This window comes from Eubalaena glacialis, chromosome 6 (genome assembly GCF_028564815.1).
Source record: "Eubalaena glacialis isolate mEubGla1 chromosome 6, mEubGla1.1.hap2.+ XY, whole genome shotgun sequence".
Taxonomy (NCBI): domain Eukaryota; kingdom Metazoa; phylum Chordata; class Mammalia; order Artiodactyla; family Balaenidae; genus Eubalaena; species Eubalaena glacialis.
In genome coordinates, this window is record NC_083721.1 from 83,789,328 (window position 1) to 83,814,043 (window position 24,716).

A 24,716-nucleotide genomic window follows, 5' to 3' on the forward strand; every position below is an offset into this window, starting at 1 on the left:
GCAACTGCTAACAGCTATAAAAGAGGAAATTGACAGTAACACAATAATAGTGGGGGACTTTAACACCTCACTTACACCAATGGACAGATCATCCAAAATGAAAATAAATAAGGAAACAGAAACTTTAAATGACACAATAGACCAGATAGATTTAACTGATATTTACAGGACATTCCATCCAAAAACAGAAGATTACACCTTCTTCTCAAATGCGCACAGAACATTCTCCAGGATAGACCACATCTTGGGTCACAAATCAAGCCTCAGTAAATGTAAGAAAATTGAAATCATATCATGCATCGTTTCGGACCACAACGTTATGAGATTAGAAATGAATTACAGGGAAAAAAATGTAAAAAACACAAACACATGGAGGCTAAACAATACGTTACTAAATAACCAAGAGATCACTGAAGAAATCAAAGAGGAAATCAAAAAATACCTAGAGACAAATGACAATGAAAACACAATGATCCCAAACCTATGGGATGCAGCAAAAGCAGTTCTAAGAGGGAAGTGTATAGCTATACAAGCCTACCTCAAGAAACAAGAAAAATACCAAATAAACAATCTAACCTTACACCTAAAGGAACTAGAGAAAGAAGAACAAACAAAACCCAAAGTTAGCAGAAGGAAAGAAATCATAAACATCAGAGCAGAAATAAATGAAATAGAAACAAAGAAAACAATAGCAAAGATCAATAAAACTAAAAGCGAGTTCTTTGAGAAGATAAACAAAATTGATAAACCATTAGCCAGACTCATCAGGAAAAAGAGGGAGAGGACTCAAATCAATAAAATTAGAAATGAAAAAGGAGAAGTTACAACAGACACCACAGAAATACAAAGCATCCTAAGAGACTATTACAAGCAACTCTAGGCCAATAAAATGGACAACCTGGAAGAAATGGACACATTCTTAGAAAGGTATAACCTTCCAAGACTGAACCAGGAAGAAATAGAAAATATGAACAGACCAATCACAAGGAATGAAATTGAAACTGTGATTTAAAATCTTCCAAGAAACAAAAGTCCAGGACCAGATGGCTTCACAGGTGAATTCTATTAAACATTTAGGGAAGAGCTAACACCCATCCTTCTCAAACTCTTCCAAAAAATTGCGGAGGAAGGAACACTCCCAAACTCATTCTATGAGGCCACCATCACCCTGATACCAAAACCAGACAAACATACTACAAAAAAAGAAAATTACAGACCAATATCACTGATGAATATAGATGTAAAAATCCTCAACAAAATACTAGCAAAGAGAATCCAACAACACATTAAAAGGATCATACACCATGATCAAGTGGGATTTATCCCAGGGATGCAAGGATTCTTCAATATACGCAAATCAATCAATGTGATACACCATATTAACAAACTGAAGAATAAAAACCATATGATCATCTCAATAGATGCAGAAAAAGCTTTTGACAAAATTCAACACCCATTTATGATAAAAACTCTCCAGAGATTGGGGATTAACCAAGATGGCAGAGTAGAAGGACGTGCTCTCACTCCCTCTTGCGAGAGCACCAGAATCACAACTGGCTGCTGGACAATCATCGACAGGAAGACACTGGACTTCACCAAGGAGGATACCCCATGTCCAATGACAGAGGAGAAGCCACAGTGAGACGGTAGGAGGGGTGCAATCAGAGTAAAATCAAATCCCATAACTGCTGGGTGGGTGACTCACAGACTGGCGAGCACTTACACCACAGAAGTCCACCCACTGGAGTGAACGTTCTGAGCCCCACGTCAGGCTTCCCAACCTGGGGGTCCGGCAACGGGAGGAGGAATTCATACAGAATCAGACTTTGAAGCCTAGTGGGAATTGATTGCAGGACTTCGACAGGACTGGGGAAAACAGAGACCCCACTCTTGGAGGGCGCACACAAAATAGTGTGTGCATCGGGACCCAGGGGAAGGAGCAGTGACCCTGGGGGAGACTGAACCAGACCTACCTGCTAGTGTTGGAGGGTCTCCTGCAGAGGCGGGGGCTGGCTCTGTTTCACCGTGGGGACAAGGACACTGGCAGCGGAGGTTCTGGGAAGTACTCCTTGGCGTGAGCCCTCCCAGAGTCTGCCATTAGCCCCACCAAAGAGCCCAGGCAGGCTCCAGTGTTGGGTTGCCTCAGGCAAAACAACCAACAGGGAGGGAACCCAGCCCCACCCATCAACAGTCAAGTGGATTAAAGTTTTACGGAGCTCTGACCGCCACAGCAACAGTCAGCTCTACCCACCTCCAGAGCCTCCCATCAAGAGTCTTAGATAGCCTCAACCACCAGAGGGCGGACAGCAGAAGCAAGAAAAACTACAGTCCTGCAGCCTGTGGAACAGAAACCACATTTACAGAAAGATAGACAAGATGAAAAGGCAGAGGGCTATATACCAGATGAAGGAACAAGAAAAAACCCCAGAAAAACAACTAAATGAAGTGGAGATAGGCAACCTTCCAGAAAAAGAATTCAGAATAATGATAGTGAAGATGATCCAGGACCTTGGAATAAGAATGGAGGCAAAGATTGAGAAGATGCAAGAAATGATTAACAGGGCTTTCCTGGTGGCGCAGTGGTTGAGGGTCCGCCTGCCAGTGCAGGGGACACGGGTTCGAGCCCTGGTCTGGGAGGATCCCACATGCCGCAGAGTGGCTGGGCCCCGTGAGCCATAACTACTGAGCCTGCGCATGTGGAGCCTGTGCTCCGCAACAAGAGAGGCCGCGATAGTGAGAGGCCCGCGCACCGCGATGAAGAGTGGCCCCCACTTGCCGCAACTAGAGAAAGCCCTCACACAGAAACGAAGACCCAACACAGCCATAAATAAATAAATAAATAAATAAAAATTAAAAAAAAAAAATGATTAACAAAGACCTAGAAGAATTAAAGAACAAACAAACAGAGATGACCAATACAATAACTGAAATGAAAACTACACTAGAAGGAATCAATAGTAGAATAACTGAGGCAGAAGAACGGATAAGTGACCTGGAAGACAGAATGGTGGAATTCACTGCTGTGGAACAGACTAAAGAAAAAAGAATGAAAAGAAATGAAGACAGCCTAAGAGACCTCTGGGACAACATTAAACGCAACAACATTCGCATTATAGGGGTCCCAGAAGGAGAAGAGAGAGAGAAAGGACCAGAGAAAATATTTGAAGAGATTATAGTCGAAAACGTCCCTAACATGGGAAAGGAAATAGCCACCCAAGTCCAGGAAGCGCAGAGAGTCCCATACAGGATAAACCCAAGGAGAAGCACGCCGAGACACATAGTAATCAAAGTGGCAAAAATTAAAGACAAAGAAAAATTACTGAAAGCAGCAAGGGAAAAACGACAAATAACATACAAGGGAACTCCCATAAGGTTAACAGCTGATTTCCCAGCAGAAACTCTACAAGCCAGAAGGGAGTGGCACGATATACTTAAAGTGATGAAAGGGAAGAACCTACAACCAAGATTACTCTACCCGGCAAGGATCTCATTTAGATTTGATGGAGAAATCAAAAGCTTTACAGACAAGCAAAAGCTAAGAGAATTCAGCACCACCAAACCAGCTCTACAACAAATGTTAAAGGAACTTCTCTAAGTGGGAAACACAAGAGAAGAAAAGGACCTACAAAAACAAACCCAAAACAATTAAGAAAATGGTCACAGGAACATACATTATCAATAATTACCTTAAACGTGAATGGATTAAATGCTCCAGCCAAAAGACACAGGCTTGCTGAATGGATACAAAAACAAGACCCATATATATGCTGTCTATAAGAGACCCACTTTAGACCTAGGGACACATACAGACTGAAAGTGAGGGGATGGAAAAAGATATTCCATGCAAATGGAAATCAAAAGAAAGCTGGAGTAGCTATACTCATATCAGATAAAATAGACTTTAAAATAAAGAATGTTACAAGAGACAAGGAAGGACACTACATAATGATCAAGGGATCAATCCAAGAAGAAGATATAACAATTATAAATATATATGCACCCAACATAGGAGCACCTCAATACATAAGGCAACTGCTAACAGCTATAAAAGAGGAAATTGACAGTAACACAATAATAGTGGGGGACTTTAACACCTCACTTACACCAATGGACAGATCATCCAAAATGAAAATAAATAAGGAAACAGAAACTTTAAATGACACAATAGACCAGATAGATTTAATTGATATTTATAAGACATTCCATCCAAAAACAGCAGATTACACGTTCTTCTCAAGTGCGCACGGAACATTCTCCAGGATAGATCACATCTTGGGTCGCAAATCAAGCCTCAGTAAATTTAAGAAAATTGAAATCATATCATGCATCTTTTCTGACCACAATGCTATGAGATTAGAAATGAATTACAGGGAAAAAAACGTAAAAAACACAAACACATGGAGGCTAAACAATACGTTACTAAATAACCAAGAGATCACTGAAGAAATCAAAGAGGAAATCAAAAAATACCTAGAGACAAATGACAATGAAAACACGACGACCCAAAACCTATGGGATGCAGCAAAAGCAGTTCTAAGAGGGAAGTTTATAGCTATACAAGCCTACCTAAAGAAACAAGAAAAATCTCAAGTAAACAATCTAACCTTACACCTAAAGAAACTAGAGAAAGAAGAACAAACAAAACCCAAAGTTAGCAGAAGGAAAGAAATCATAAAGATCAGAGCAGAAATAAATGAAATAGAAACAAAGAAAACAAGAGCAAAGATCAATAAAACTAAAAGCTGGTTCTTTGAGAAGATAAACAAAATTGATAAGCCATTAGCCAGACTCATCAAGAAAAAGAGGGAGAGGACTCAAATCAATAAAATCAGAAATGAAAAAGTAGAAGTTACAACAGACACCACAGAAATACAAAGCATCCTAAGAGACTACTACAAGCAACTTTATGCCAATAAAATGGACAACCTGGAAGAAATGGACAAATTCTTAGAAAGGTATAACCTTCCAAGACTGAACCAGGAAGAAACAGAAAATATGAACAGACCAATCACAAGTAATGAAATTGAAACTGTGATTAAACATCTTCCAACAAACAAAAGTCCAGGACTAGATGGCTTCACAGGTGAATTCTATCAAACATTTAGAGAAGAGCTAACACCTATCCTTCTCAAACTCTTCCAAAAAATTGCAGAGGAAGGAACACTCCCAAACTCATTCTATGAGGCCACCATCACCCTGATACCAAAACCAGACAAAGACACTACAAAAAAAGAAAATTACAGACCAATATCACTGATGAATATAGATGCAAAAATCCTCAACAAAATACTAGCAAACAGAATCCAACAGCACATTAAAAGGATCATACACCACGATCAAGTGGGATTTATCCCAGGGATGCAAGGATTCTTCAATATATGCAAATCAATCAATGTGATACACCATATTAACAAATTGAAAAATAAAAACCATATGATCATCTCAATAGATGCAGAAAAAGCTTTTGACAAAATTCAACACCCATTTATGATAAAAACTCTCCAGAAAGTGGGCATAGAGGGAACCTACCTCAACATAATAAAGGCCATATATGACAAACCCACAGCAAACATCATTCTCAATGGTGAAAAACTGAAAGCATTTCCTGTAAGATCAGGAACGAGACAAGGATGTCCACTCTCACCACTATTATTCAACATAGTTCTGGAAGTCCTAGCCACGGCAATCAGAGAAGAAAAAGAAATAAAAGGAATCCAAATTGGAAAAGAAGAAGTAAAACTGTCACTGTTTGCAGATGACATGATACTATACATAGAGAATCCTAAAAATGCCACCAGAAAACTGCTAGAGCTAATTAATGAATATGGTAAAGTTGCAGGATACAAAATTAATGCACAGAAATCTCTTGCATTCCTATACACTAATGATGAAAAATCTGAAAGAGAAATTATGGAAACACTCCCATTTACCATTGCAACAAAAAGAATAAAATACCTAGGAATAAACCTACCTAGGGAGACAAAAGACCTGTATGCAGAAAACTATAAGACACTGATGAAAGAAATTAAAGATGATACCAACAGATGGAGAGATATACCATGTTCTTGGATTGGAAGAATCAACATTGTGAAAATGACTCTACTACCCAAAGCAATCTACAGATTCAATGCAATCCCTATCAAATTACCAATGGCATTTTTTATGGAGCTAGAACAAATCATCTTAAAATTTGTATGGAGACACAAAAGACCCCAAATAGTCAAAGCAGTCTTGAGGGAAAAAAACGGAGCTGGAGGAATCAGACTCCCTGACTTCAGACTATACTACAAAGCTACAGTAATCAAGACAATATAGTACTGGCACAAAAACAGAAACATAGATCCATGGAACAAGATAGAAAGCCCAGAGATAAACCCACGCGCCTATGGTCAACTAATCTATGACAAAGGAGGCAAGGATATACAATGGAGAAAAGACAGTCTCTTCAATAAGTGGTGCTGGGAAAATTGGACAGCTACATGTAAAAGAATGAAATTAGAACACTCCCTAACACCATACACAAAAATAAACTCAAAATGGATTCGAGACCTAAATGTAAGACCGGACACTATAAAACTCTTAGAGGAAAACATAGGAAGAACACTCTTTGACATAAATCACAGCAAGATCTTTTTTGATCCACCTCCTAGAGTAATGGAAATAAAAACAAAAATAAACAAATGGGACCTAATGAAACTTCAAAGCTTTTGCACAGCAAAGGAAACCATAAACAAGACGAAAAGACAACCCTCAGAATGGGAGAAAATATTTGCAAACGAATCAACGGACAAAGGGTTAATCTCCAAAATATATAAACAGCTCATTCAGCTCAATATTAAAGAAACAAACACCCCAATCCAAAAATGGGCAGAAGACCTAAATAGACATTTCTCCAAAGAAGACATACAGACAGCCACGAAGCACATGAAAAGATGCTCAACATCACTAATGATCAGAGAAATGCAAATCAAAACTACAATGAGGTATCACCTCACACCAGTTAGAATGGGCATCATCAGAAAATCTACAAACAACAAATGCTGGAGAGGGTGTGGAGAAAAGGGAACCCTCTTGCACTGTTGGTGGGAATGTAAATTGATACAGCCACTATGGAGAACAATATGGAGGTTCCTTAAAAAACTAAAAATAGAATTACCATATGACCCAGCAATCCCACTACTGGGCATATACCCAGAGAAAACCGTAATTCAAAAAGACACATGCACCCGAATGTTCATTGCAGCACTATTTACAATAGCCAGGTCATGGAAGCAACCTAAATGCCCATCAACAGACAAATGGATTAAGAAGATGTGGTACATATATACAATGGAATATTACTCAGCCATAAAAAGGAACAAAATTGAGTCATGTTTTGAGACGTGGATGGATCTAGAGACTGTCATACAGAGTGAAATAAGTCAGAAAGAGAAAAACAAATATCGTATATTAACGCATGTATGTGGAACCTAGAAAAATGGTACAGATGAGCCGGTTTGCAGGGCAGAAGTTGAGACACAGATGTAGAGAACAGACATATGGACACCAAGGGGGGAAAACTGCGGTGGGGTGGGGATGGTGGTGTGCTGAATTGGGCAATTGGGATTGACATGTATACACTGATGTGTATAAAATTGATGACTAATAAGAACCTGCAGTATAAACAAACAAACAAAACAACTAATACTAAACTTTCATTGGGTTATTTGTATGGAAATATGTTAATATAAATGTTTCAGACATTACATGAAATTTCTAAAAATCTTATATGTTCTGGTATAATGTTATAAGTCATAATCCTAGTTATTACTTTAAAAGGTATATCTCAGAAATAACTAATTTTCTTGTCAACTGCATTATTATGAACTTTCATCAAATCTTTAACCGTGGTCATTTTTAAGTCTTTTGTCATTTACAGACAGTTCTGGGTGTACTCTGATGCTTTTGTAAATATGTTCCTATAAAAGGGTTTCATCTTCAGGAAATTCATGGGAAAGACTCTGACAAATACAGGTTTCTGGTACCTGACTGTACTGCTGAACTGAATGAATAAGCATTTTCAGAACTCTAATGAAAAACTGATGAGCTCATAAAAGTGCTAACAAAAGATCAAGATGAAAAAAAAAAATTAATTACATGGGACTGAGTGAACTGATGAGGATGAGTATAATTTTTGTGACTTTCTGTTTGAATTTAAAAAAAGAAAAAATCCCACAAGGACTCAGAGGCAAAGAATATACAAATCAATTTTCACTGCAAAGTAAAGGAGCTGTTACAGTGGAGGATTACTGGACTGAATGTCAATATTATGACATAGTATGAGTGTGTTTCATGTTTGGTAATTGCAATCATTGTTGCTTTTGTTGTGGTCATCATGTACAATGCTTGGTGTCAGTCTATTTATCTCTTGTAAAAATAAAATACAGTGTGTGTGTGTGTGTGTAAAAAAAAAAAAAAATTGTTTCATTGATATATAAAGGAAGCCATAATAAAATATGATTTATTCTAAAAAAAAAAAAAAACTCTCCAGAAAGTGGGCACAGAGGGAAACTACCTCAACATAATAAAGGCCATATACGACAAACCCACAGCAAACATCATTCTCAATGGTGAAAAACTGAAAGCATTTCCTCTAAGATCAGGAACAAGACAAGGATGTCCACTCTCGCCACTATTATTCAACATAGTTTTGGAAGTCCTAGCCACGGCAATCAGAGAAGAAAAAGAAATAAAATGAATACAAATTGGAAAAGAAGAAGTAAAACTGTCACTGTTTGCAGATGACATGATACTATACATAGAGAATCCTAAAAATGCCACCAGAAAACTACTAGAGCTAATCAATGAATTTGGTAAAGTTGCAGGATACAAAATTGATGCATAGAAATCTCTTACATTCCTATACACTAATGATGAAAATTCTGAAAGAGAAATTAAGGGAACACTCCCATTTACCATTGCAACAAAAAGAATAAAACATCTAGGAATAAACCTACCTCGGAAGACAAAAGACCTGTATGCAGAAAACTATAAGACACTGATGAAAGAAGTTAAAGATGATACCAACAGATGGAGAGATATACCATGTTCTTGGATTGGAAGAATCAATATTGTGAAAATGACTATACTGCCCAAAGCAATCTACAGATTCAATGCAATCCCTATCAAATTACCAATGGCATTTTTTTACAGAACTAGAACAAAAAATCTTAAAATTTGTATGGAGACACAAAAGACCCCAAATAGCCAAAGCAGTCTTGAGGGAAAAAAATGGAGTGGGAGGATTCAGATTCCCTGACTTCAGACTATACTACAAAGCTATGGTAATCAAGTAAATACGGTACTGGCACAAAAACAGAAACATAGATCCATGGAACAAGATAGAAAGCCCAGAGATAAACCCACGCGCCTATGGTCAACTAATCTATGACAAAGGAGGCAAGGATATACAATGGAGAAAAGACAGTCTCTTCAATAAGTGGTGCTGGGAAAATTGGACAGCTACATGTAAAAGAATGAAATTAGAACACTCCCTAACACCATACACAAAAATAAACTCAAAATGGATTCGAGACCTAAATGTAAGACCGGACACTATAAAACTCTTAGAGGAAAACATAGGAAGAACACTCTTTGACATAAATCACAGCAAGATCTTTTTTGATCCACCTCCTAGAGTAATGGAAATAAAAACAAAAATAAACAAATGGGACCTAATAAAACTTCAAAGCTTTTGCACAGCAAAGGAAACCATAAACAAGACGAAAAGACAACCCTCAGAATGGGAGAAAATATTTGCAAATGAAGCAACGGACAAAGGATGAATCTCCAAAATATATAAACAGCTCATGCAGTTCAATATTAAAGAAACAAACAACCCAATCCAAAAATGGGCAGAAGACCTAAATAGACATTTCTCCAAAGAAGACCTACAGATGGCCAAGAAGCACATGAAAAGCTGCTCAACATCACTAATTATTAGAGAAATGCAAATCAAAACTACAATGAGGTATCACCTCACACCAGTCAGAGTGGCCATCATCAAAAAATCTACAAACAATAAATGCTGGAGAGGGTGTGGAGAAAAGGGAACCCTTTTGCACTGTTGGTGGGAATGTAAATTGATACAGCCACTGTATCAACCTCCAGTATGGAGGTTCCTTAAAAAACCAAAAATAGAACTACCATATGATCCAGCAATCCCACTACTGGGCATATACCCAGAGAAAACCATAATTCAAAAAGACACATGCACCCCAATGTTCACTGCAGCACTATTTACAATAGCCAGGTCATGGAAGCAACCTAAATGCCCATTGACAGGCGAATGGATAAAGAAGATGTGGTGCATATATACAATGGAATATTACTCAGCCATAAAAAGGAACGAAATTGGGTCATTTGTTGAGATGTGGATGGATCTAGAGACTGTCATACAGAGTGAAGTAAGTCAGAGAGAGAAAAACAAATATCGTATACTAACGCATATATGTGGAGCCTAGAAAAATGGTACAGATGAACCGGTTTGCAGGGCAGAAATTGAGACACAGATGTAGAGAACAAACGTGTGGACACCAAGTGGGGAAAGCGGCGGGGGGTGGAGGTGGTGGTGTGATGAATTGGGCGATTGAGATTGACATGTATACACTGATGTGCATAAAATTGATGACTAATAAGAACCTGCTGTATAAAAAAATAAATAAAATAAAATTCAAAACTTACAAAAAAAGAAAGAATCACATTGTATACCTTAAATCTACACAGTACTGCATGTCAATTATATCTCAATAAAGCTGAAAAAATTTATTTATTTGTAGAAGAAAGTGATGAACAGGTTAATATATCCAGCCACGGCCCCTATCCCACAAGAGTTGACGATCTAAAGAAGACAGCACTGACATAGGCAAAATTTAAGAAGTTGAGGAAAAATACACCAACAACTTATCAACATTAAAGTTACACATGAATTCAATAAAGTATTTACATTATGCTTCCTCCACTTCTCTTTCCTTTTCATGTGCTCTCCAAGAATTTGGAAGGTGAAAAGCAGACAAAATGAAGTTATATAGGGTTAGAAGTACTTTTCCCAAATCTTTAATCATCTTTGTGACTCTCCTCCGAACCCATTTCAAGGGAATGAAGAAACACTGGAGCTGTCCTTAGAGAGCAGGAGGAAGGTGGTGGAGGGAGGAGTGACGGAACAGAAAGTTGGTGAGGTAAACCAAGCCCCACATTTCCACCACAGACACTGTACCAGGTGTGATGTGTGCACCCTCTAAGGGCTTTCCTGCTTCTGGGAGTCCCTGGTTATTATTATAGCTTCCTACTGGGTGTACAGAAGACAGTCGTCATGTCATCCACCTTTTTATCCTCTCCCCTCAAAAGTGCCTAAATATTCAGGGTCTAGCAAGCATTTTATTTCCACCTGAGTGGGCCTTCTACTTCCTATGCAGAGCTTCAGCAGGCCATACTGTATGCAAGTGTGATTTAAATGAATGCTTAACCAGAGAGCCCAGAAATAAACCCACACACCTACAGTCAATTAATCTTCGACAAAGGAGGCAAGAATATAAAACAGGAAAAAGACAGTCTCTTCAGCTATTGGTGCTGACAAAGTTGGACAGGTGCATGTAAATCAGTGAAGTTAGAACACATCCTCTCATCATGCACAAAAATAAACTCAAAATGGCTTAAAGACTTAAACATAAGACATGACACCATAAAACTCCTAGAAGAGAATATAGGCAAAACATTCTCTGACATAAATCATACCAGTGTTTTCTCAGGTCAGTCTCCCAAGGCAACAGAAATAAAAACAAAAATAAACAAATGGGACCTAATCAAACTTACAAGCTTTTGCACAGCAAAGGAAACCATAAACAAAACGAAAAGAACGGGAGAAAATATTTGCAAACGATGCACCCAACAAGGGCTTAATTTCCAAAATATACAAATAGCTCATACAACTCAACAACAAAAAAACAAACAACCCAATTGAAAAACGGGCAGAAGACCTAAATAGACATTTCTCCAAAGAAGACATAAAGATGGCCAATAGGCACATGAAAAGATGCTCAACATTGCTAACAGAGAAATGCAAGTCAAAACCACAATGAGATACCAACCCACACTGGTCAGAACGGCCATCATTAAAAAGTCTACAAATAACAAATACTGGAGAGGGTATGGAGAAAAGGGAACCCTCCTACACTGTTAGTGGGAATGTAAGTTGGTGCAGCCACTATGGAAAACAGTATGGAGGTTCCTCAGAAAACTAAAAACATAATTACCATATGATCCAGCAATCCCACTCCTGGGCATATATCTGAACAAAACTATAATTCAAACAGATATGTGCATCCCTATGTTCATAGCAGCACTATTCACAATAGCCAAGACATGGAAACAACCTAAATGTCCATCGACAGATGAATGGATAAAGAAGATGTGGTACATATATACAATGGAACACTACTCAGCCATAAAAAAGAACGAAATAATGCCATTTGTAGCAACATGTGTGTAACCAGAGATTATCAATACTAAGTAAGTCAGAAAGAGAAAGACAAATACCATATGATATCACCTTTATGTGGAATCTAAAATATGGCACAAATGAACCTACCTATGAAACAGAAAGAGACTCACAGACATAGAGAACAGACCTGTGGTTGCTTGGTGGGGGCAGGGAATGAACTGGGAGTTTGGGGTTAGTAGATGGAAACTATTACATACAGAATGGATAAACAGGTCCTACTGTAGAGCACAGGGAACTATATTCAATATCCTGGGATAAACCATAATGGAAAAGAATATGAAAAAGAATGTATATATATGTATAACTGAGTCACTTTGCTGTACAGCAGAAATTAACACAACATTGTAAATCAACTATATTTCAATTAAAATAAAAGAATATTTACCTTTTTAAGTTGGTCCTGTCGCCACTATCTGAGCTTGCCACAGACGAAGTATCATAGGAGTGAGAATCAATAGTATCAATATTTAACAGTGTAGGATCCTCAAGAACAAAAGAATCATCTTCATCATCAGTCTAAATTAGAAGAACATGGATAAATAAATTCAAAATTCCAAATACCCTATAAGTCAAATAGGCATTAATGGGTTTCTCCAAAACACTCATATACTTATTCTGTTCTTCACCCCTTTTCCACGCATTGTTGTTGACCAGAGAGGCATAGTACAGAATTAAATTTCAACTCTAGTTATCTCTCCCTACAAAGAGTTCACTCCAAAAATTTCTTTCTTGTAGCTGTAAGAAGTAGGAGCAGTTATGCAGATTATTGTTAGTTGCCAAATATTTCTTAAAATTCAAACTTGTATAGATGCTTTACTAGTTAACTAACAGCCAATGGCTAATTGAAGAAAATAAATACCACCTGACTATAGATAGTATACCTTAAGAAATATGACAAGCAGACAGAAGAAAGGCATTCTGGGTTGGAAACAGCATGTGCAAACACAGTGATTTCATAATATGAATTTTGCCCATGAAAAAGGAAGTAGTCTAAAATGAATGGAGTATTTGAGTAGGAGTTGGAGGTGATCTTAGAAAGATAAGCTGGGATCCAAATTGTAAAAGTCTTATATTCCATTAAGCTAGGTGACAGGAGGGCCCTATTTGTCCACCACTGTAACCCTAGTGCCTAGTACAATGCCTGACACATAATCAGTACCCATTTACTTAATAAATTAATGTACTATATATAATAGGCAGTGGGAAGGCAACTGAGATCTTTAAAAAATGTACACATGATGAGAACCATGCTTTAGAAAGATAAATGGGGCAGTATGAAGATGGATGAGGGTAGAGGGGGAGACAGGCAGGGAGACTAATAAGAACCAGCAAGATGGCTATTGCAATGTCAAGGAAAGAGAGGAGAGTTCAGTCTAGGAATGCAGCAGAAGGGGTCAAGAGAAGGAATAAGGAAAGAGACATTACTGAGGTAAAATCCAAAATTCCTGGTTACCATTTAAACAGTGTGTTTTGGGGGGTTGGGGGGGGTTAAGAAAGAAGTCAAAGAAGATTCCAAGGTTTCCAGCTTGAGCAACTAGCAAAAGGTGATACTACTAACTGAGATAAGAAAGCAAAAAGAATAGCAGATAAAGCAGAATGCGTTTAGCTTTGAACAAGCTGATTCTGGGCAACAAACATTAAAGAAAAAACTTTCTGATCTTACCTCCTCTTTCAGCCGGACTACCTTCTGCCTTATCATTTCCATTCATATTCTTAAGAGAGCAGAGCAGTCCATACTCATTACCTCCACTTTCTCCACCCATTACCAGCTACTGACTATACTACTCTTGCTGAAGTTACTAGTCAAATCCACCAGCCTATTTTCCGTTAGCATGCTCTTGTCCTGTACGCATCACTTAACACTACTGGCCATGCCCCACTTCTTGAAACTTTCTCTTCCCTTGGTTTCCAATACATCTCTTTGCTACTCCTCCAACTTATGTGGCCTCTTCTATCAGTCATGTTCTCTACTTGTCCTCAGCCCAACCTTTAGGTGATGCTGTTCCCCAGGATTATATTCTTGTCTCTTCCTACTTCACACATTTCCTATATGAACAAGCTAATCCATACTTATAGTTTCAAGTATGATGTCATGCTAATGACTCCAGAGTCTGTATCTTTAGTACCAACATTTCTCTTGCGGTTTAGGCCATATTTCTGACTGTTTTTCAGATATCTCCACACACAAGATTGCTAAGAACAGCATGAGGGTTAGCAAGGAGCTACTGTGTTACTTGAGAGCTGTACAAGAATGGAAGGACTGCCATAGGGAAAGGTAACAGAAACAATTCATAAATAAGAACTGCAGCATCAAGGTCTTAAGCAAGAGAGTCAATCAGGATCTTATCTGATTTTCTTAAGCAGCCCAGAGACATCATTAAAGAAAACAGATTAGCTAAATTAAGCCAGGGTTGACGGCTTACAGGATAAGTGGGGGGAAAAAAATGAGGAAGAGAATTGAGGGTATCAATAAGGCTGAATTTAAAATTACTAGCTACACAGTAGAGATATCAACTCTCACAAATTGATGTGTAAAATCTACACAAGCCTATCAAACTTCAGCTGGGGTGTATGTGTGTGTGTGTAAACTAGTAAAGTGATTCTCAAACTTACGTGGAAATGAAAAAGACCAAGAATAAGCATGGCAATCTTGAAGAACAACAACAAAGCTGGAAGATTTGAAACTGCTGGATATCAAGACCTATTATAAAGGTTCAGACATTAGAGTGTGCTATTGGGGCAAGTATAGAAAGACCCATGAAATCACACCCACACATATATGATCACCTGATTTAAAACAGAAGTGACACCGCAGAAAAGAATGGTGCTCAGTAAGTGCTGCTGCCTCATACTGCACACCATCACACACAAAAGTTTCAGATTAATTGCAGATCTAATGTGAAAGGCAGAACAACAAAGATTTTAAAACAAAATAAGATAGCATCATCATGACTTTGGAATCTGCAAAATTTTCTTCAACTGGACGCACCAAAAAACTAATCAGAACGGAAAAACTTAATAAGCTGAACTACTGCTAAGAACTTCTGCTCATCAAAAGAAACCATTAAGAGAGTGAAAAAGTAACCCACAGAATGGAAGAAGATATTTGCAATACATATATCTAATAAAAAGCTTATATCCATCAAATATAAAGAACTCTTATAAATAAGTTTTTAAAAAATCAATTCAATAGAAAAGTGGGCAAAAGACATGAAAAAGCAATTCACAAAAGAGATATCCAAATGGCCAGAACATATGAAGGTACCCCAATTTCATCAGTCTTCCAGGAAATTCGGATTAAAACTATGATGTGATACCACTACGCACCTACAAGTATGAATGGCTAAAGTGACAAAGAGAGAAAAATTCAAAAGTTGATGAGGATATGGTAACCAGAACTTCCATATATTACTGTAGGAAGTATATATTATCACAACCACTTTGAGAAACCTGTGGCAGTATCAACCAAAGCTGAACATGCCCATACCTGATGACCTAGCAATTCTACTCTTAGGTACATACCAGCAGAAATGTGTGTGTGAGTGCGTGTGTATGTATATGTACACATGTGTGTATATATCTAAAGATATGAATAAGAATATTCACAGCAGCACTTTTCATAGCAGCCAGAAACCAGAAATTATAAAACTGCCCATAAACTGTTGAATGAATAAATAATGGTATATAACATAAAGAATTTTATACAACAATGGGAATGGATGAACAACTGCATGCAGCAAAAAATATGAATAAATCTAAAAACACAATATTGAGGGAAATAAGTCAGATGCACAAAAGCACATACTGTATAATTCCATTTATATGAAGTTCAAAGCAGCCAAGGCAGTCAATGCCGATAGAAGTCAGGATAGTGATTATCCTGGTTGGGTACTGAAGGAGCACAAGAGAAGCTTCTGGGGTGCTAGTAATGTTTTATTTCTTCATCTGGACTCTGGTTACACAGAGCATTCTGTTTGTGAAAATTCACCAAGCAGTACACTTACAACCTGTGCACTTTTTCTATATGTATGTTGTACCTCAATTAAAAGTTCAAAAGAAATTTCTGGCTGCACAATCCAACAGTAGAACTGAAGTGAAGCCAGGGCTACTCTCAGAGACTGGGAGACTAAGAAGGATCAAGAGACTTGGTCCTGAGGAGGTCAAGGAGCAGGTTTAATGGAGGTAAGAGAACGTGGGGGTAGGGGGAGGACTGTTAGGATTAGAGAACAAAATTTCAAAATTAAAAACCTCAGAAGTAGCATAGTTTCAAAGGATGACAAGGCCTAGTAACATTATTTCATGCCCTAAATTCTGAGATTTAGGATGTCTCAGTCATCTCTAACTTTCTGTAAAATATCTTGGATGTCCACTTCTTCCTAGCACCTCGTCAGGTTGATATTAACGAACTTCATAGAATATATGCACCCACATATCCTGGAGTAAGTGCTTATTTATTTACACTTTCTACTTCTGTCTTTTTTTTCTTTCTTAAAATCATTTTCTTTAATACTTCTTCCCCCTTTTTCTCTTCATAACAGTCTACAACTTAAATTATTTTTACTTTCACTTATTTCCTTGCCTCGCTCCCTGGTGGTGTGAAAGCTGGCCAATTTCCAGTCCTATTTCTCTCTCAAAGTCAGAGACTGTCATGCAGCACTTTATAATCCCAGCATCTAACACTATGACCCAAATACACAAGGCACCCAAATTACTATTGAGGATGACAACAGTATTATCGTCTCAGTAAACCACTAATGACTATACTTACTGTTACTAGTAGATAAGTAAATATTGCAAAGACAGTTTTCCTTCATTATGAACTACAGTCTCATTCATGAGCATTATTTTCTTTGCCATTATTATATAAAGATGTACAAATAGGGCTTTGTACACAGTCCTCTAAGATTATTTTTATTCCTCACTTAGCAACTGAAATAATATGTGATTAAGACCATGTTATCAAAACTGACTAAAATTAATCTCTTCATCGCTAAATGAAAGATTTCCTCTATATTAGGAAGCAATAAATAAATATCACTGTAACAGGATATTCTTTCATTGACCAAAGCCTTCTTTGTCAAAATTAAAAACGCTTAAGTCTTATTAACACAGATCATACATAACATTTCTGAAGTTAAAATACATTCAAAGAAACAGCGACATCAAGCTGATATTTTTTTAAAAAGAAATAAAAGAAAAATAAAAGATACAATTCACTGAGAAAGTAGTTTGCAAGTATAGATAAAGAAGTAATAAAGACCAGGGCCCAACCCACTCAGACCTATGGGGTCAGTGGGCATTTCTATTGAGGAGGCTTTGAATCATTATCTTTTAGAAAACACAACTATGTATCTGAAATAGATTTTTAAAAATCTTTCTCAAATTAGAAGCTAAAGCCTCCAATGGGAGTCTTAAGCAAGTTTTTAAAGATCAAGAAGACTGAGTTGAAGAATTGTCAGCAGATTCAGGGTACAAAAAAACTGGCACACTTCACCAACATGTACTTTCACAGAGTTCCTTTATAAAGCCTTTATGATCTGCTAATTCAGAAAGGAACACCATTTCATAACTCTAAAAACCTTTTTAATAGAGATGGTATTCACAAGATAAACTATGGAGGCTTTATTTTCTTTATATAGAACAGTGATGAAGTGCATTACAAGGCTGCAGATGCTCTTTTGTATCAGAGGACGAGCTATTTGAATATCACTGGTAGAGATAACATTATCAAAACATAACACAAATCTCAAAAGTGTCATGAATTTAGTATTTCAACTCACTTACTAAAACATTTCTTTAATCTACCAAGTATGAGGCATTGTACTGGGCACAGAGATGAACAAGTCATAGCTTCTGCCCTTGAGAAGCTCACAACCTAGATCAGCATGTCCAACAGAACTTTTTGCAAAAATGGAAATATCCTGTATATATGCTGTTCACTACAGTAGCCACTAGCCACATGTGACAATTGAGCACTTGAAGTGTGCCCTGTATAACTGAGTAAATGAAGTTTTAATTTTTATTTAACTGTAATCAATTTAAATTTAAATTGTCACATGTGACTATTGGCTCCCATATTCGACAATGCAGGTCTAGAGACATACACTATAACCCAGAAGTATTCAAATCAATGCCATAAAATGATAGCAATCATTAGTATATACTTACTTCATTTAGTATGCTTTCCAGTGTTGGAGGAGTATCAACTTGAGGAATATCAAACTCCTTATCATCAATCTAAATAGAGAAAAGAAATTAATGCTCACATAATAATGCTTTCCCTCTTATAATTGTGAGGGCATTTTAATTGATTAGAACCATTATCAATTAAGAGACAAACATACCACCAAACTCTTCACACAGACAGCCAACTCAATAATCTATGATAAAAAGGGTCAGGTCAAAAGACTACAGACTATCCGCATATTCAGTGATTATCAAGGACAAATATGCACTGATGCCACCACCCTGACAGCCCTTTCCAGAAAGCTTCTGTTGAAGGGCTTTGGCATCTGCTTTCTTAAACAAGACAAAACAGCATTTCTTACGACAAGCCCTAATTGTCTAAGTTTAGACATAAGCCATAAGCAATACACAAAGGTCTGACACTGCATTTCTTAGTATTTCATAAATTATGGTGGTGGATGATTAGGTCAAACAACTTGTCATTAAATAGTCTCATGGCCACAAAAACCTATTAATATCAAACCAATGAGGAAAAAAATCACTGCACAAGAATTCTAAACCTACCACTAGCTCTATGATATTGAGACATCATTCAACATAGCTGCACTTCAGTTTCTTCCCCCAAAAAATGGAGTATCAGTGTTGTGAAGCTCAAATGAGAAGATGTATTAAAGTGTTTCATAAACTGTAATGAGGTATACAAATGAAGAGTAATATTATCGCATAAAACTGTATATAGATGCCTATTAATCTATGCAAAAAATGATATATTTAGAGTCTTTGGATCATAAAGTACACTCTAACCAACATTTTGGTTAAACATCAAACCTGACAAAAGCTGAATTTTTACCAGATCATTTTTGAACTCCAGTTCCTTGTCCAGATCTATGTAGGAGAATTTTGAAAGTGAAGCTTCCAGATTGAAAGACTTATTCAGTTCTTCATCAGTAGTCTTGGCACAGAGGCTCTGTTCCACATTTTCATGGTCTAGTTCATTGTCCATGTTTACTTTTAATAACTGTATTCAGTCAATCCAAGCAAGTTTTTGTTTGTTTTGTTCTGTTTTTTGGGCTCAGATCATGATGAACTGAATGATGATCTCTTTTCAAAAAAGAAAAAATATTTATCATTTAGATTTCCTCAACTAGACATTCCAAAGACTTACTGGGTCAGACTTCTGTGGAAACTGATTCTTCACTCAATCATCTGACTACAGGCAAACAGAAATCAATCCTAGGGTATGGGCTATGATATGCAGGGAGGGTTTCTATGGGAGCACAAAGGAGGAACATCTGACTCAGGAGTCTAGGAAGTGGTCCACCACCCGAAGTCCTAAGTCTGGTGATAGTGACAGACTTGGGGCAAGCTCAGCCACTAGACCTGGTACCAACTAGATTTATGTACCTAAGAACAAGAGGGTAACTGGTGTCAAAAGCTGCAATTAACCCCTTCTTCACATTCCCAAACCCGAGCATATCTCCAGTTCTCCTTGAAGATAAGCATATAGTCCAGTTTTGTCACTGTCATCCATACAGGGCCACAGACCTCTAAGGGAACTTAGTGCAGACACAGAGGGTGCAGAATGGATAGCTAGTCACTTAACAGGACACTAGCAAATCTAAAGGTTCAGATCTATTAGGGGAGACAACAATGATGCCAGGATAAAATAATTCCACAGCTGACTAGAGAGCTCTAGAAAGAAGGCTAGTTAAAGACAGACATTTTCAGGGAAAACTGAAATACTAAAGAAAAAAATGTGTGCAATTTTTTTGTATTTTTCACAGCTCTAAATGATATAATACCATATCAAAAAGAAAGAGATAATCTGGTTTACTTAAAAAGCTGTCTAGAAAACAGCTGTCTGCAAATTTCTAGAAAACTAAAAATATTTTTGGGGAAAAAAATTTTAAGTTTAACGATTAAATCTGCCCTTAAATGTTTTTAGTTTGTGTTATAATTAGGCTACAAGTAACCAAACTTTAAAAAGTCCATCACTTAGCTCTTCCTGTTTAGAATAAAGAAGCAAACATATGAAAATAGAAACAATGCCATAGTAATGATGATAATAAAAACAAAGGTCATTTTGTTTTCTAGACTAGGTGTTTTCCACAGTACCCAACAACTAGCAGTAATTCTCAGTAGAAAGCTTTTTCAAACTACATACTGCCCGCAGAGGGCATAATCACCACCACCACCAAACTTCCCCACCAAACGAACTTCTCTTACTCTTATTCCTTACTGAAGTGAAGGCAGAAAAAAAGGCTGACAACCTCCAAGCCACTGAAAGAATTAATTTTTTTAAAGGGAGTTGAGAATTAGTTGTTGTTATTGTTCTTTTTAAAATAACATGCCCAGGGACTTCCCTGGTGGCGCAGAGGTTAAGAATCCGCCTGCCAATGCAGGGGACACGGGTTCGAGCCCTGGTCCAGGAAGATCCCACATGCTGCGGAGCAATTAAGCCCGTGCGCCACAACTACTGAGCCTGTGCTCTAGAGTCCGCGAGCCACAACTACTGAGCCCACGCGCCACAACTGCTGAAGCCCATGCGCTCTAGGGCCTGTGCTTCACAACAAGAGAAGCCACCGCAATGAGAAGCACGTGCACCGCGATGAAGAGTAGCCCCCGCTCGCCACAACTAGAGAAAGCCCACCTGCAACGAAGGCCCAACGCAGCCTAAAATAAATAAATTTATTAAAAAAAAAAAAACATGCACTCATGATACAATGTGAGTGTGGGAAGAGTGCCTGCTCACATCTGTATGCTGGTGAGTTTAAGGAACATTTTAAAAAAATAATAAGTTAAAAAATAAAATAACATGCCCAAAACTCACTAACAATTTTATCTGATTAGGGTCATTTTTTTAGTACACTTAAAATGAATTTCACTTCCTTCAATATTTCTTTTTATCATATTTTAAAAAATGAATATCTACTATGCATAAGAAAGACATGCAGACTCATGAAGACTGATTTTTCAAGAGCTGAAACCAACTTTTCTAGCTAGTACATTTGGTACATTACCAAACAGACTAATTCCTTTCACATGTTGCAGAAGACAGACTCTAACGCTCTGTCCTACAAACACATGCTATCAACTACATTCCTAGAAGACATAACTGAGGGCACTCTGTAACTGGCAACATTTGAAAGCATCTTTCCAATCTCGGGTACTAAATGTACTTCTCCTTTTGCAATGAGCCAAAGGCAGGAGCAATATTAGCGTTTACAAGCCCTTCTTCAAAGAAGACTGAATTGGCTCATGACAAATTACTTCTTAATAAAGTTCACTCTTATTTGTACCACTTAGCAAAAATGATTTCAATTAGTCAAGGAATGTTTGCAAGCATGCACAAATTCACATTCAGTGTTTCCTGAGTACAGTTAAGTTTTATCCTTACACATTTTTTTAAATAGTGGAAAAGACCACATAACAAGAACAAAAACTTTAAATGATTCAATAACCTAAAATGTTTCATTCTTCACATTTGTGTCCCCAAAATAACTCAGAAAGGAAAACAAGTTTTTCCTGGTTCTTTTTATATCTTCTATCTGGAGTTAATGAAAGGTTCTCAGAATAGCTCAGCATCTGTGAACACCAACACCGCACTGAAGAAGTTTCAAGAAATCAAGCATTCTCTGAAAAAATAACATCATCCTGCCATGCTACCCTACTTCATTTCCAACCTTCACTTCACCGAGCTCCTGTTAGTGTGATGTGGCGGCAAACTGGAAAGAACATAAACCAAAGAGTCAATTAAAACCATATTTGAATCGGGGTTTACCAATTCCTATCTATGACCTTGGTCAATTTGTCTACCCTTTCTGAGCCCCTCTATTTCTACATCTGTAAGATGAAATATTGTGGCCATTTGTGCTGTTTGCCCAGAGCATCACCGCTTGTTCTGGGAAAGCCTCCTTCAAACCATGTGGTTCTTGTAGAGGCTGCCAATCAAAAAGCCCCTAGTAACAGAGATTGCACAATATAGCCAGGGTCCTTCACCAGGATTCACTAAAATGGAACTGGTAAGGAAGAGCCATTTCCACTGTTCTTTAAACAATGAATAATAAGGCTGAGCAACATTCCCCACCCTCCACCCCATCCTGTTCTGCAGAAAAGGAGGTCATTTATTCAACACGTATCAACTAAACATCTACTATGCATCTGTCACTGGAGATCTGCCTCTATCAGCAGAATTTACACTCTAGGTACAAATTCTCTAGCAAGAATGAAAGCAATCTATAAACAGAAGCGGAGAAGAGGAGGAACGAGTGTCCTGATATCATTCAGGCTCCAGGTTCCAGTCTTTTATGATGTTAGCTCTGGCCACAGCTTTCTGGCATTTTGGCTACATAAGCCAACATACTCTCCCAATTTTTCTTTTTTTCGGAGGGGGAGGTGGGGGTCACTTACAATTAGAGTCCTGACTCTTAGGAATGCAACTACCTATTTTGCAGAGTTACTGTGAAGAATAAATGATATAATGACTGTAAAGCACTTAGAATAATGCCTGGACACAGTTTAGGTTTTCAATAAATTTAAAATTTCCTCAAGATTTCCAAATTCTTCTAAAGTTAAAGACCCTGAAACAAGATCTGGTACTTTTGTAAAAGTCTAGCCACGGCTAAGCATATCAGAAGGCTACCTTACCAGAAGGATATACTTCTGATACCATATTAGAAGTTTCCTCATGAGCTGAATGGTAGGGGTTTTGTCTGTCTAAGACTAGTACAAGTCCCAGAAGAGCATCAGAGACACAATAAAAACTTTTAATTATACGATTAACTCATTCTAAAATTATGCCTTTTTGTACATCAACTTCCTCTTTTGTCACTTACCAGGAGTTCTTTCTTTCTTTATGTTAGCAAATTTTTCCAACCCAAATAGACTTACTGAATCAAAAGGTCAGATTTTTTTTTGAGAAGGAGAGTTCACTAGAGCAGCTTCTGAAATTGAGCTGGGCCTGAATCTACCTGTGGTAGGCAGAATAATAGTACCCAACAATGCCCATCCTAATCCCCAGACTATGTTACCTTACACGTCCAAAGGAACTTTGTAGATGTGATTAAATTAGTATCTTGAGTTGGGGAGATTATCCTGGATTATCCAGATGGGCCCAACGTAACCACAGAGTCTTTAAAAGTTGAAGAAAGGGGCAGAAGAGAGTGTCAGAGGAAGAGATGTGACAACAGAAGCAGGGTCAGAGAAATGCTATGTTGCAGGCTTTGAAGATACAGGAAGGGTGCCAGGAGCCAAGTAATTTAGGCAGTCTCCAGAAACTGCAAGAGACAAGGAAATGGACTCTCTCCTAGAGTCTCCAGAAGGACCCCAGCCCTGCCACAGTTCGATTTTAGCCTAGTAAGACCAGTGCGGGACTTGTGCACTACAGAAATGTAAAATAATAAATCTCTGTTTTTTTGAGCCAGTAAATTTGTGGTAATTTGTTACAGCAGGAACAGAAAACAAATACACTAACAACTTCAATTAATTTGTTTCTGGCCACATCACCAACATTCTGAAATACTAACCCCTCCCTTGTCACCTGGTGTTGCCCAAATATTTATTGATCAAACTCTTCCAATATGCAGACCAATGATGAAACGCTTAATATATGATGCTTGATATTACACACTTGACGCGGATACTGCCTTCAGATATCACTTAAGTTCTATCCCAGTACAAAGAAACGAACTACTGATAATTTCCTCTCAAGATACAATTCTATAACTAGTTTTCACCCAACCATCCTGAGATCTAGTGTTTTTACAGTTCTTAAGGGGATGCCATGCCAGAGAGTACCTTCAGACTACACAATAGGTTACATGAAATCAGATTAACCTAACAGAAAATGCATATCACAGAATCATGATTACCCAGTATGCTGTCCATTTCTGAGTGCTCATAAACTAATACTTTAATAGTTCCAACCAAAGATCATCTGACATCCCGACAGTTCCCAAGGCTACTCCCTCTTAATTATTCCCGACCAATGAAT

At 37.7% G+C, this 24,716-nt stretch overlaps 1 protein-coding gene across 4 annotated transcripts in view; it reads right to left on the bottom strand.

Annotated features, from left to right (window-relative positions):
- The window catches only part of VPS8 (VPS8 subunit of CORVET complex), a 295,388-nt gene that overhangs the window by 266,365 nt on the left and 4,307 nt on the right, over positions 1–24,716 (bottom strand). For all 4 annotated transcript variants that reach the window (XM_061194394.1, XM_061194392.1, XM_061194393.1 and 1 more), the window contains exons 2-4: positions 19,575–19,825; positions 18,707–18,775; positions 12,924–13,054 (exon numbers count right to left, since the gene is read on the bottom strand). In XM_061194394.1, coding sequence (XP_061050377.1) covers positions 12,924–13,054; positions 18,707–18,775; positions 19,575–19,727 — 353 coding nt within the window. In that variant the 5' untranslated portion in view covers positions 19,728–19,825. The remainder of the gene's footprint in view (positions 1–12,923; positions 13,055–18,706; positions 18,776–19,574; positions 19,826–24,716) is intronic.